The 13,963-nt window shown below is 41.9% G+C and overlaps 1 protein-coding gene across 1 annotated transcript in view; it reads right to left on the reverse strand.

Moving 5' to 3' along the window:
- csmd2 (CUB and Sushi multiple domains 2) overlaps positions 1-13,963 on the reverse strand; it is a 276,414-nt gene that overhangs the window by 248,901 nt on the left and 13,550 nt on the right. The window contains exon 2 of the mRNA XM_086281126.1: positions 7,766-7,982. Within this exon, the coding sequence (XP_086137252.1) occupies positions 7,766-7,982 (217 nt within the window). The remainder of the gene's footprint in view (positions 1-7,765; positions 7,983-13,963) is intronic.

Below are 13,963 nucleotides of genomic sequence, written 5' to 3' on the forward strand. Positions count from 1 at the left end.
TAAACTGAAACTAAACTCATTCAGATTTTCTGCTTTTTATGTGATACTATGCACATGAAACACTTTATCAAGTGAGGCTGTACAAGGCAAAAGGTGCAATTACTGTATGTAATTTCCTTTTGGAGAACTCGTTGTGACTAAAATGTAAACAGGGTGCGCTACATGGGCATAATTATAGCACTATTTGTAGAGGTAATAATTACATCCTTGGAGGCTTAGATGTGCTGGTTTTCCAAAATTTCAGAGTATTCCTTTGACTCTATAAAACTGAAATCACCAGCACAAAAGGGCCGAAAATTGCATATTCTTTTTTGGCACGGTGCGCTTCATATTTAATCTTTTATCTCAGCAGGACGGCATTTAATTTCATGCTGTTGTTGCAGTGTACCCTGTTAAGAGTATTGATAGGCCACGGGATGGGGGGGAGGGATGTCAATAGCAATAAACACAATGAGTGATACACGGGATGTGAGATATAAATTCACAGGCATCTAGTTGATTATTTCTCTAATCTGGGGTTACTGGGCCTAATAATTCTGCCTTACAGGTGGGCAGATGCCATAAATCTCAACATCGTTTCACTTTTTCCCGATGCGGTATGATGAAAAACAAACTATCACTCTTCGTCCTGTTTTTAGCAGTCTGTCGTTAAAGCTGGCGTTGATAAGTGGCAGTCTCTCCATTAACAGCCCAGACTCAAGGGAACCATAAATCCAACAATGTGTGTGCATGTGTGTGTCTCTGTGTGTTTGCTTGTGCATGTGCTTGCACATGTCTGGGAGTGTGCGTATGAAAAGAAGAAGAAGAAGAAGAAGCTATCAACGTGTTTACATGGAGTGAATGCCTGTTTGCAAGAGTCGTGTTGAATAAGAAGCTCAATCACGATCAGCACAAACTAATAAAACCATGCAGCCTTGAACCGTATTCCTCACACGTGCAGAAATCAAACCCACAACTTCTTCCTTTAGATGAAGAGATGAAAAAGACACCACGCAACATGTTAACTGCAACCACTGAACATCCAAGGTATGGACATTGAGGCTGTGGACAGCTACAGGTACCTTGGTGTTCATCTGAACAATAGACTGGACTGGACTCATAACTCAGACGCCCTCTACAGGAAAGGGCAGAGCAGGCTGTACCTGCTGCGGAGACTCAGGTCGTTTGGAGTGGAGGGCCCACTCCTGAAGAAATTCTATGACTCTGTTGTGGCTTCTGCTATCTTTTATGGTGTGGTCTGCTGGGGCGGCAGCATCTCTGCTGGGGACAGGAAGAGACTGAACAGGGTGATCCGAAGGGCCAGCTCTGTTCTAGGATGCCCTCTGGACCCAGTGGAGGTGGTGAGTGACAGGAGAACGGCGGCTAAGCTGTCATCCCTGATGGACAACATCTCCCACCCCATGCAGCAGACTGTGACAGCACTGAGCAGCTCCTTCAGTGGGAGACTGCGGCACCCACGGTGTGGGACGGAGAGATTTCGCAGGTCTTTCCTCCCCACTGCTGTCAGACTCCATAATAAAGACTTTAACTGATCAAACACACACATCCATACATATGCAATAATACTAAGTACAATAATCCTTTCTGTCATCGTTGTATTTTTACTCAGTTGTATATAGTATTTGTATTTGTATTCTATTTTTATCTTATTGTATATTTATTTTATTTTATTCTACTGTATATAGTATTTTATTTTATTCTATTCTGTACAGTTGTGTACTGTATTTATTCTTATTGTATTCTAATTTTTGCCTCATAACTTTTGCACTGTCCACTTCCTGCTGTGACAAAACAAATTTCCCACGTGTGGGACTAATAAAGGTTATCTTATCTTATCTATCTTATCTTAATATCTCAGGGCTGAGCAGAAGAAAAAGGCAATGCGCATGTTAAGCATGCCTGACCCAGCGCGCTGACGTGCGCGAGTCATTTCGCAGAGTGTGTGTTGTGAGGGATTGATGGTCCGGGCATTCAAGCGGGGAAGAGTTATTGGGAGGAATGAAGCGCCACTATACGTCACCCGCTCTCACCATGACCCGCAGACATTGGCTCTTTACACTCTTGACTAACAATGTACTCGTTCACACATACAATATGAGACGTGGATAGACAAATTATAGAATATCTAAAGCTAGATATAGGTGCTGTAAACTACTAAATGCACATCCATATCTTTTTATGTGAGCAGCTACTATAATTGAAGAGAAAAGGTTCATAAAGAGCAGAAAAGTCTAAAAAACAATCTGTTTTCCAGCTTGCTATATTCCATAAAAGTCCATGTGTGTGTGTGTGTGTGTGTGTGTGTGTGTGTGTGTGTGTGTGTGTGTGTGTGTGTGTGAATAAACCTTGATTTTGTCGACACTGAATCAGCTTGCTGAGATGGGCTATGATCTAGCTCCCCTTTTGTAAGCACAGACTGAGCGCACACACCCATTTGCACACATACACGTCCACATATTGTGACACCCCAGCCTCACAGCACTGAGGGCTGACAATAGTGTTAATGCCACTCCCAGAACCATGCGTCAGTGCTCCTTATTTAGGTCCTATCGAGCCCGTGGGCTGAAAATCTGTGCCTTCCTCGCCTCCTCCTCACTCTCGCCATCCCTCCTCTGACACCCCTCCTTTTTTCCCCCCAGACTGCCAAGGCTTAAGTCCCTCTGTTCCATCACCGCATCAATGAGACGAAGGCACGTTGGGAGAGGTGCCTTCACACACCCCAGCAGCTTTTCCATGTGCTGAAATGTACTCGGTGCTCCCTGACTCGTAGTAACAATGTGTAATGTGACACGGAAGAGAGAAAAAGATTGCTTTTCACAAGTGAGAAATGTGCACTTTTGTGCATAGAGGCTCAGTCTCACATAAGGTCAGCTGAGTGATGCTTTAACTTTTGGAAGGCCTCTCCGACTGCTATGCTGTAAAAGCACAGACTCTTTAACCCAAGTCACCCGGGGTTAGTGGATTCTAGTGAAAAATTCCCTAATGATAATTTAAATGTCATTTAGCAGCAATAAAATAGAAATATGCTCCTGAACATGGATTTTGTATGCTTTAAACCAGCTATCTTACTACTTTGTACAAAAGGTATAGAAATTTAGGAAAAGGTTAGTCTTAATCTAATTATAATCTAATTAGCATTTATTTGCAGTGATGGTGCGAGCGGGCAGCACAGTGACACGGTGATTAGTGTTGTTGCCTCACAGCAAGAAGGTTCGAATGAACCATCTGGCCGGGGCCTCGGATAAGCAGAAGTAAAAATGGGTGGATGGATGGATGGATGCATAGTATAAGCATGAAGACTGAAAGCAGATGAAAACAACTGGCCTCTTTGTGCAATAAAATGATCTGACACAGCATGTCTAGTTCTATCATTAGACTAATAGACACCACAGAAGCACAGGAACTCGCTAGCTATGGTTAAATTGTTCTTAAGGGAAGTGCGTGCTAAGTGTCAGTCAGTGATATATTGCACTTGCAGGTGAATGGTTGGCAGAGGCAAGCAGCTTCATATGTCAAGAAGAAAACATGGAAACTGCCATCAACAGAGTGTGTCAGATGACACAGTCCACAACAAGAGGTTAGTCATTAAAATGCCGGATGGTTTGACATATTTTATGTCTAAAAAGTCATAACCCTCAATTTAATCTTCACATCAAAAGTTGAGGAAGGTGGCTGTAGTAGACCATACACCGTGACTTTTTTAAAAGCACAACTTAAAGCCATGCTTTCCATAAAGAGTGCTAAAGAGAAAAAAGAAAGAAATAGTGGAAAGGTGAGATGTTTTTTGGGCGATAGTATCAGTTAAGGAGCACAGCATGGACTGAACTGGCCTGGTGGAGGCCTAGATCCAAAGCAGGATCAGTACGTTGTCACTTAACAAGGGGATTGTTGTCACAGACAGGATATAGAGCTGAAATAGGCTAAGCCTACAGAGATCTGTGCACTGGCTGTCTGTGGCAACTGACACTTTTAACCCCTAATGCTGTCCAGTCATATAGCATGTGATACAACCTTGAACTTTGAATTCTTTTCTTTTTTGTTCTTACTTTGAAAAGAACTACTCTTACTATTCATGCTAAGCTACTTTAATCGCTCCAGCTCTGAATTCAATGTATATGAAAACGATTGAAAATGGCTTAAATGGGTTAAAATAGGCAATATAAATATAGTTCTCTATAAAATTGTATACATCTCTCTTTCATGGTTTCATTCATTCTTTTTCATTTTTAAAGAGAATGTTGAACGATTTTTACAACAACTTCCACCACACCATCGAGCACCCACGATGAACTTGACCAATTAATCACCTTGCCTTTGGAATGCAATGCTCTGTTTAATTAACAGTAGTCAAATACCAGCAGCAGCTTGTGCTTGCGTTGTGGGATTTAAATCAGTGAGTCTAAGTTCTGCGCACTTCTTTTTCAAACACCTGAAATTTCCTTCGAGTTTTCTGTCTGCTTCCCAGGTATCAGTTGGGATCGGCAGTTTAATGAAGTGCTGCAGCAACAGACTGACTCACATATGCATTTCTTAAGGAGTGGCAGTGACTCATAAAGCAACTACTGCAGGAGAATACACGCTCGCAAACACCCACCCACCCACACACACCAGAGTGCATATATACTTTGAAATACACACACACGCGCGTATACATAGCTAATTTGTAACCCAGCATTCCCCTGATAACACCGTTTTTCTTGGCTTTGCTGTGACAGCAGCGAATAAATTAATGGATAAATAAACAAATCCAACACAGAGTGACTGCTTTGAATAGGAAATGAAAGGTGATCATTTGAATATGAAATTAGGGAAACATTTTTTTAATTTTATTTTTTTTATGACGACTTGAGATCAAAGAAAATATTTAAAGCTTGAAGGGCCACACAGTGATGCACAGGAAGCACTGATCAAACTTAGCAAAAGAAAAAAAGGCATGCAAGACACAAAATGGAGAGCAGCAAGAAGAGATATGATTTTTGAAAATAGGTGTGGATGGAACAGAGGGCGAAGAGCAAGGAGGATGGGAGAAAAATTACCTCTGACACAAGTGGGAGATGAGAGAAGAGAGAAGGTTGAAATTATCACGTGTGCGTCTGCGTGCACACGAAAATGCGTGCACGCGTGGGGGTGTCAGTGCAAATATACAAGCGTATTCTGACAGACGCCTGTTGACTGGTAAAAGCTGCTTGCTAGCTTAATCCCGAGCTCACTCAAAGATACAGTCTGAAGTCTGACGTTATTACAAGATGCCTCTTTTGAAAGGAGAGGAACTCTCATCAAAGTCAACACAAACAAAATCCCCAGCAAGAACTTCACTGCTTCTCCATCTCGCTCACTGTTTCATCGACCCCCTCCCCCAACTTTCTTTTTTTGTGATCGTCTTTTTAAATTCATTTTCTTTTCCTTCACTTATTTTCAAAGGACTTTGACAGAGAGACAAACGCTTCCTCCCCTCCTTCCCCACCCCCACCCCTCTGTCCCGCCGGAGCATCAATATACAACAAGGCCCAGAAGTCCAAACAGCAGAAAGGCTGGGTGAGAACAGGGCAACACCAATCCATAATGGATTTTCTTCTCTCTTTCATTTGCTTTCTGTGGGGAGATGCTGTAGAGGCACCACTGGCACAAAATGAGAGATGCAGAGGAGGGGAGGGGAAGGGGAAGAGAGGGGGTGAGAGCTAGAGAGAGAGAGAGAGACATATTGACGGGGAAAAACAGAGAAGGCCCGACGGAGACTCGAAACAGTGTCGGTGACAAGAGCGCTTAACATTTTTCTCATTTGTCTGCAGAGGGCTTTCATATGCTTTAAAATGCGAGGCCAAGCTCGTAGCAGAAGGTGACAGGAACTAAAAGCATTTTTCGGTGTGGCTTTAATTGATCAAACGGTGAAATTGTCTCTAATTAGGTGAGTGTGTTAGCAAGAGGGCTGCCAAGAGGTTAGCTAGATAGCCTGCAAGCAGCGATATCCCAAAATAAACTTAATTGAATCAATGAATTGAAGCTCTCCGGCTCTATCTTTTATAATTGCAGCTGATATAAATAGAATGTTTACTTCTAAAATCTCAAAACCAAACACGGACTGTATGAGTTTCACGGGAAACCACGAGGCAGGATTCTCTAAGGGTATTAAATTGGCTGAACTGGAGGAAGTTGTTTCAGAAATTGTTTGTTTGAGTCTCCACACCCAAGTGAGAAGTTATTTCTTTTCGTGGGAAGCTCTCAAGCATAAAATGTGCCCAGAATCCCAAGGAATAACCCCGGATGCCGTCGCAGGGTCCACAGAGTCCGTATGGTATTAGTCACCAAAGAGTCTGCTCCGACTGCTTCTGAATGCTTCACTGATTTTATTCTTGATAATTTCTCCTCTTTTCTAGTTAACTGTCCGTTGCCGTCATCAATACCGTTGAGGGCAAACGACTCAAAAAGTACAATTTAATTGATTAAAATCAGGGTTTTCTTTTCAGATTTCCAAGATCTTTGTAGTGGCTGCATTAACACGGATTTGGGAACGTGGCGCCGTCTTTGACGCAAAATCTGAGCATTCAAAGGGGTGAGTGGTTGGGCAAAAAGTACCAAAGCTTGTCAGTGGAGCACTAATGTACCTGTAACGAGGGGTACTTATTTGTACTTCAGTGAGTTTTGAACCTCTGGTGACACTTTGGTACTTTAATGTAGCAGTGTTCAAAACGGCTGCAGGGTCCCCGTCATTCACGCACTTAAAAATGGACTGGGACGGAATACTTTTCTAATCTTATTGATCAGGTTTATCAAGCTCATATCTGCACCTGCAGGCACAGGGAAAACACAGGCAGGTTCAAATCCAGAACCTCCTTACTTCTGTGCCACTATGGTGCTGATGTATAGAACAGATACTTATCAGACTGTATTAAATGCTTTTCATTTACCTTAAATGAAACAATTAAACCTTAAAATATGAAAGCAACGCTGATATTTCAATTTTGCATTAATCCAAATACAGACACTTATACAGTCACTTTTTTAGGTACCTATAGACCTAAAGACATGGTCAAGAAAACCTGGTGAAGTTCAAAGTGTTCATCAAAATGAGAAAAAAATTATGATTTAAGTGGCTTTAAACACGGCATACTGGAAAGCTTGCTGGTGCCACATGGGCTGGTCTAAGCATTTCAGAAACTGCTGCTGATCTACTGGAAGTTTCTATCCCAAGCATATTTACAGAGAGTGGTTCAGAAACAGGAAATATGAATGGCAGGTCTCTGAACGAAAATGCCTTGTTGATGTCAGAGGTCATAGTATGATCAAGTTAATAGTAACTCAATAACATCTCGTTTCAACCAAGATATGTAGAAGTGCATCACTCAGCGCTAAGCACACTGAACCTCGATGTAGCCACACAGATTTCCCAGCAGTGTAAAATGAGTGGTCAGGCATATCTATTCATAATTACAGTAAACATGATGTTAAGTGCAGGTTTCTTGGCAAGCCACATCCATAATATAAATTAACATGGAATTTGTTTAGTGCTTTGGTAAAAGAAGCCAGCACAATGGATTGAGTCTTTAATGAAGACTTATTATTTTTAGATTTTTCATCCTCACTCAAAAAACACAGTCACCAAACCTCTGTTGCATCTATATGTGCAGTTTTTATGTCTTTGAAATTGAAACCATGGCTCATCCCTTATTATTTTACAGAAGTGCTACAGAAGTGTTACTAATATGGTAGCCAAATAGCGTGTGTGCTTCTAGTGAGGCTTTTTCAGAACATACACAAAATAAACTACCTTGTTCGCAGGTTTCCAGGGCTGGGCGGCCCATCATATACAGACAAGATGTCAAAGTCCTCCTCTAGGGCAAAGCCTTGAAACACCAGCTGTATCCGGTTGTGCTCTGCCGCCACAATGACCCATGTACAGTTGGCATAGTTAGGATAGCCGTAAGGGTATCCAGGGCTTTCTATTGTCCCATTGGGATTCTGTAATGTGTAACTGCAGTTCTGAGCTGTGAAGAAAGAGAAAGAGAAAAAGAAATAGTCAGTTATTAAAAGGCAGAAAGACACGTTAGCAGAGTACAGAACAGCTAGCAGAGTGCTTAAACGTTAAGGATTCTCCAAATAAAAAGACAAAAACCTCACTCATCTACACTCAAGAAAGGAAATTATACAAATGCACACCCACAGTCAAACATTTTGCACCAAATGCAGCAACATCCATTATCACCTACAGCATAAGCCATTAATATTGCAGTGCTAAATGGCTCCCCCCCCCCTTCTCTCAGCTTTCCCCACCTCTACCCACCTCCATCATCACATGCTTGTTCATCACACACAGCACTGGTCCTACCACCACATTAATAATAGGTTCCCACGTTAATACATGACATAGCTCGAGAAGAAGAGTCGAGGTGACGAGAGGGGAGAGGAGGAGACGTACTTGATTGCTACATTAATTGAACTCATCTTGCATTTTTTTTTCAGCAGCCACTTAAACTGCCTTCAATCTGAGATTTTAATTGTATCCGTGCAAGGCTCGGGGTGGATGTAAGAAGCGTTGTCTATGTGTCTGTGAGCGTTTTCAATCTCCAAGCTAAATGACTTGTCTTCGACTGATCTGCGCACAGCCGAGACTTTTAATCAATGTTAGGATTTGCCTGTAATTAATCGCTAATGAGGAATGATGTGTCATTGCTATATTATGCACAACTCTGCATTTTGTCTGTGCTTTCAGAGTTAATTTACAAATTACTGTGTTTATACACATAACGTTCAATAGTTAAAGAGGCACATTATTCCCAAATCAAATTTCCATATTTCCCCCTGGTCTATGCCACTTTTCCTCTATCTAGATGATTTTGGTGTCACCTGCCGGGCTCGGTAGATATCCACTGTAGAGATGCCAGCCTTCTCTTGAATATGATGGAATGAATGGCCACAGCTAATGACTGCTTGCGTTGTGGAGCAAAAGCAGACCATACAAAAAAAATCTAGGTGAAAAATAACACTACAGCCTGGTGGAAAATGTAGGAGTTTGGTTTTGGGCTAAGGTGCCTCTTAAAACGATATTAATTTGATTTCATACATTGTAAAAAAAAAAAAAAACAGAATGGAGTTGATTGTAATTTTCTGCCACTACAATACCTGCTTTTTTTCTTCTTCTTTTGTTTTTTTTAAATCAAAACTTGCAATGCATAATTGAAAAAGATATAAAAAAAGCTGTGACTAGCACTTTTCCCTCACAGCAAGAAGGTCCTGAGTTCAATTCCACCATCAGGATGGGATCTTTCTGTGTGGAGTTTGTGTGGGTTCTCTCCGGGTACTCCGGCTTCCTCCCACAGTCCAAAGACATGCAGTGAGTGGGGTTAGGTTAACTGATGTTTCTTAATTGTCCATAGCTGTGAATGTGAGTGCGAATGGTTGGCTCCCTGAACTGGATAAGGAGAAGAGATGGACATGGCGATGATTTTCTTTATGTCAAAAAACCATAACCCCCCCCCCCCCCAAAGAACACTAAATCTGAACAGACAGATTTAAATCCCTCATACATCAGGGATCTCGTACCCTATAAACATATTTGTGGTCACACAGAAGTGAGCTAAATAAATATATCCTTGCACATGCTGTTAATACAAATGAAGTATATTTCCCTTTTGTTCACTTCAGCCAAAAAACCTGCATCATAATGTAGCCTGATTAAAATGTAATTAGGAGAGTATAATTGCAGGACATCTGTTATCTGGATAACCCACATTATTCAACAACCAGAATGCAAGACTTGCAGTAGATACGATATTTGTTTTGTTCATTTGTATGCACAGACAAACAGGGCAAATGTCTGTGATGAATCAATGCATGCTACCTGAGGGCATAAAAAAGTGACAGTTTAAATAAGGATTATTGAGTAAACACATCGCAGCTTTGAGACAGGTAAAAGTAGAGGCTGCTTTGATGGGTTGCGGGGGTGGGGTGGAGGTGGACATTGAATGGTTGTGAAGCATATAGACTCTGTTCTACTTTGTGCACATTCTCTGATGGGTAGGGAAAACTCAAAGCCCAAAATCTGTCCATATTTTCACTCTGAAATATGCATCATGTCTGAGAAAACAGTAGGGATTTACAGGTAATAAGGCACCAAGCATGAAGGCAACTAAAGAGACTAAAAGGGGAGGGGCTTAACAAAAATACATTTTACTTTCACTCAAAGTTGAAAGAACAAAACAAAGAAACCTGAAAAAGTGGGTTTGTTATTGGTTACCCAGACAAGCAAATGCTGCATTTGATCTCATGGTAGCAATCAAAGTGAATGTCAAAGATTTCAGGGGCTACACACCACGTCAAGGTGTTTATGTATCCTGAATCGCTACTGGAAAAACATCCACCCACCCAAAAGCACATGCACACACACAGATACAAACATATTTTTCTTTCCCAGGTAGAGGAAATGCATTTTTGGGGGGAGAAGGATAAAAGCAGATAGTTTCAGAAAGTTAAGATATAGGCTGTCTGGATGGCATTGGCAGCAGCTCGAGGTTCATCCAGTCACAGTGTATCTGTCATGCCACTGTTGACTCCCAAGGGCCTGTCTGGTCCAAAAACAGGCAGAAGCCTCTCCACCGTCACTTTTCAGTGCTTCATGTGCGCTTGACCTCTTCCAAAAGATGCTAATGTGAGTGCACTCGTACGCAGACAAGAATTAACGTATGTGGAACAGAATTAAACTACACGTTTAATAGTGCATCCAGAGTTTAGCTATTTGCTTGCTTTAGAAATCTGTAAGTGAATTCATGGCATGTGTAAAATCATGTACTTTTTTCCCTTTTCTTTAAGAAGAATCAAGAGAGAAGAACAAAAAATGATCAAACTGAGAGCTATCCTCATCTGATTTTTTATTAAAGCCTTTAAATAGGCTCAGCAAGTGAGCATCCAGCCTCCCAATTACCATCAGGTCAATACTAATATCCAGGTAAAACCCCCACATCTAACTCTCCCACCTGACTTTCTTACCCACAACCCAGTCAATAATCTCCTCATCATCTCCCTCATTACAGCGCCTCAGTTAGACAATGCCAATCAGGAGCTCACACTGTAGAGCAGACAGATTGCAGAGCTTGATGGGGATCAAAAGGGTCTGCCAACCTATTGTACTGAGTAAAGACAAGTAGAGTGGACTGTATTATAAAACAATACCAGGAAGGTTAGGGCGATTGAATTGTTATTAATCACTTTCAGCATCAAATTGAAGAAATAATTGATTTCGTGACTCTTGAGGTGCTACCAGCTGAAGTGAAAACATTACAAAGAGAGTGTGTTCTGCAGCTAAATAAAAGGTTTTCACACACAGTGCACATGCCATTACAGCATGAAGCACGCTGTATGACAGGTGATCAACCAGGCAGGAACTCAAGCTCTGTGTTTTATGGACACAATTAAGCGAAGCAAAAAAATGAAAAGAAAAAGTAATAATGATGGAGGATATGTCTGCTGCCAGAGCTCTGCTAAATGCTGTTTTGAATTGTAAGCAGCATTGCCAAGTTACCAACTCCTAAATTGATAATGATGCATACAATCTTGGACAAAAGACCAAACTGGAGTTTTACGAGAAGCTGTTTTATTCTGGCTGTAGCCAAAAACAGTTATATTCCTGATGAAAAACGGTTAGGCTCAGACTCAGAATTCAATTGTAGAAAAAACAGGCGCTTGAAAATGCACTTCTGTGGCCATTAAGGACCAATTTGCAACATTATTGAGTTTGATTTTCATATCGGGGGGGTGATAACAGGGACACTTGCAGATGTTTCTGCTGCACCCTGCGGCCATGCTCATTCTAAATTATGCGCAACTGCAGAAAAAAAGGTTACCATAAGATTCAAGTGAGGTTAACCGAGGTTCTGTAAGTCTGCTGTCCCTGTTCTTTGAAAACCCGGAGCCTTTGATTAAGTGGATCCTGCACTTGGGGCTTGGATGAATTATTTAAGGCTCGCCCAGGATGCATTATGAAATTAGCATCTGGGAGCTGGTGACCTACTCTGAAGGCCTTCGGTGTAAATCTGCAGGGAAGAGCCCAACCTGCAGTTGACTCTACTGACACACCATAAAGACACCATAAAGACACTGCTGACGGTGCTTTTTTAGCCACCGGTAAAGTAAGAAGGTCATGTTTTCTCAGATTGTGTAAATTCTGGTGAACCAGTGAATGCCGAAGAGCAGCAGAGATGCTAGTTCAGCAATTAGGAAATGGCCATCGTTTTTAAGTGCTTAGCATATTTCATCTTCCATCATGCCATTGGGAACTGTTTGCAGAAGGCTTGTAGTGGAATGTTAACTGTGTGGATGTTCAACAGATATGTTGTCCACTGCTTAGCCCGCTGTGCCACTGGCACCATCCACTTGGCACTTAGCATCTCCGGTGCGCAGGCTGCCAAATGAGTGTACAGGGAGAGGTGTGACCTTGCTGGGGCAGCACTCCAGGTTCTACCTGTGCCTGTGTTTGTGTGCAGGTGCTGTTGTTTGCTTTGCTGGTGCAGTTGTTCAGTAGCAGACACACAGAACTGTGGTGGCGCGCTGTGACACTTTGATGAATCGATGGTCACCGCGCTGCACTCGGGCAGGACAGCAACCCCTCCGAGAGGAAGGAGACAAGAAGAGACCAAAAAGGAAAGAGAGAAAGAAGCGGGGCTAAGGGCGAACGGGTGGTGGGGCAGACAGACACAAAGCAGACTGAATCTATGGACATATGAGAAAATAGATTTGGAAGACGTGATGCGAGGAATAATAGAAGCAAAGGTGAAATGAGGTCCAAACTGCAGGGAAATAAAAAATAGCAGAATGAACGTTTGCCAGAAAGAACAAGTGAGGGCGACGAGAGAAGGGACACCAGCCAATGGGGGCAGCAGGGGGGGTTGAATGAGTGGGACAGAGGAAGAACACTATATAAGGTGGGATATTTTTTACCTGTTTTGCTGAGGTCACAGACAGCCAGTGTGACATTCACAGCAAGATAGTGCTTAATCTGCACTGCTGGCAAAATCTAGAGGTCCATTTCGAGGGAGGCTTCAGTGGAATTTGTGCGTGTGCTCGTGTGTGTATGCGTTCGTTTGTGCAAGTAAAGAGAGACAGGCGTATACACGTGCCTGTGTGTGGAGGTATCATTTGTCTACACATGTATGAGTGTAATCCCTATACCCTGGGTGAGTATAGTGTCTGATGTCTGCATGTAACTCCTCTGCTGAGATACAATTACACTCTCCACAGTGACTATGAATGGGAGGATATTTCATCAAAGTGAACACAATCCCGACATCACAGTCTCATAATGCCATAAAGACGCAAATAATACCGGCAATACAGCAGTGCAAATCTTCTTTCTGGACCCCATCAGTTTTTTTGTTTCCTTATTCCCCTTGCTCTCTCTCTCTCTATCGCTCCCTTGTCTCCCCATCTACCCATCTATGATTCAAGACTGCCTTTGGACAAAAGACAAAGATGCAGAGAGCATCCTGTTCTTCCAGACAATAATAGAAGTGTTTTATGTCTTATGTTGCGCAAGATGAATGCAGTTTCAGAGAATGAGTCTTGTTCCAAGTTTAAAGGGACACTTTAACAACCCACAATCAAACTATATATATATTTATATATTTATATATATATATATCTATATCTATATCTATCTATCTATATATATATATATATATACATATATATATATATATATACACACACACACACACACACACACACATATATACACACACACACACACACACACACATATATATATATATATATGTGTGTGTGTGTGTGTGTGTGTGTGTGTGTGTGTGTGTGTGTGTGTGTGTGTGTGTGTGTGTGTGTTTTGCCTCCAGTGCTTTCGATCCCTATGTCTAGAAGAAGCTGCGGTGGGATGCCATTAACGTTCCTTTAATGTTTACATCCTGTCACGCAGGATTTTTGGATTTCCTTTTCCATATTTTCCATCACATACTCTGGG

This window comes from Aulonocara sp. 'chitande type north' Nkhata Bay, linkage group LG22, assembly GCF_057382095.1.
Source record: "Aulonocara sp. 'chitande type north' Nkhata Bay isolate Kocher_YH1m ecotype deep benthic linkage group LG22, A_spYH_male_GT1.1, whole genome shotgun sequence".
Taxonomy (NCBI): Eukaryota; Metazoa; Chordata; class Actinopteri; order Cichliformes; family Cichlidae; genus Aulonocara; species Aulonocara sp. 'chitande type north' Nkhata Bay.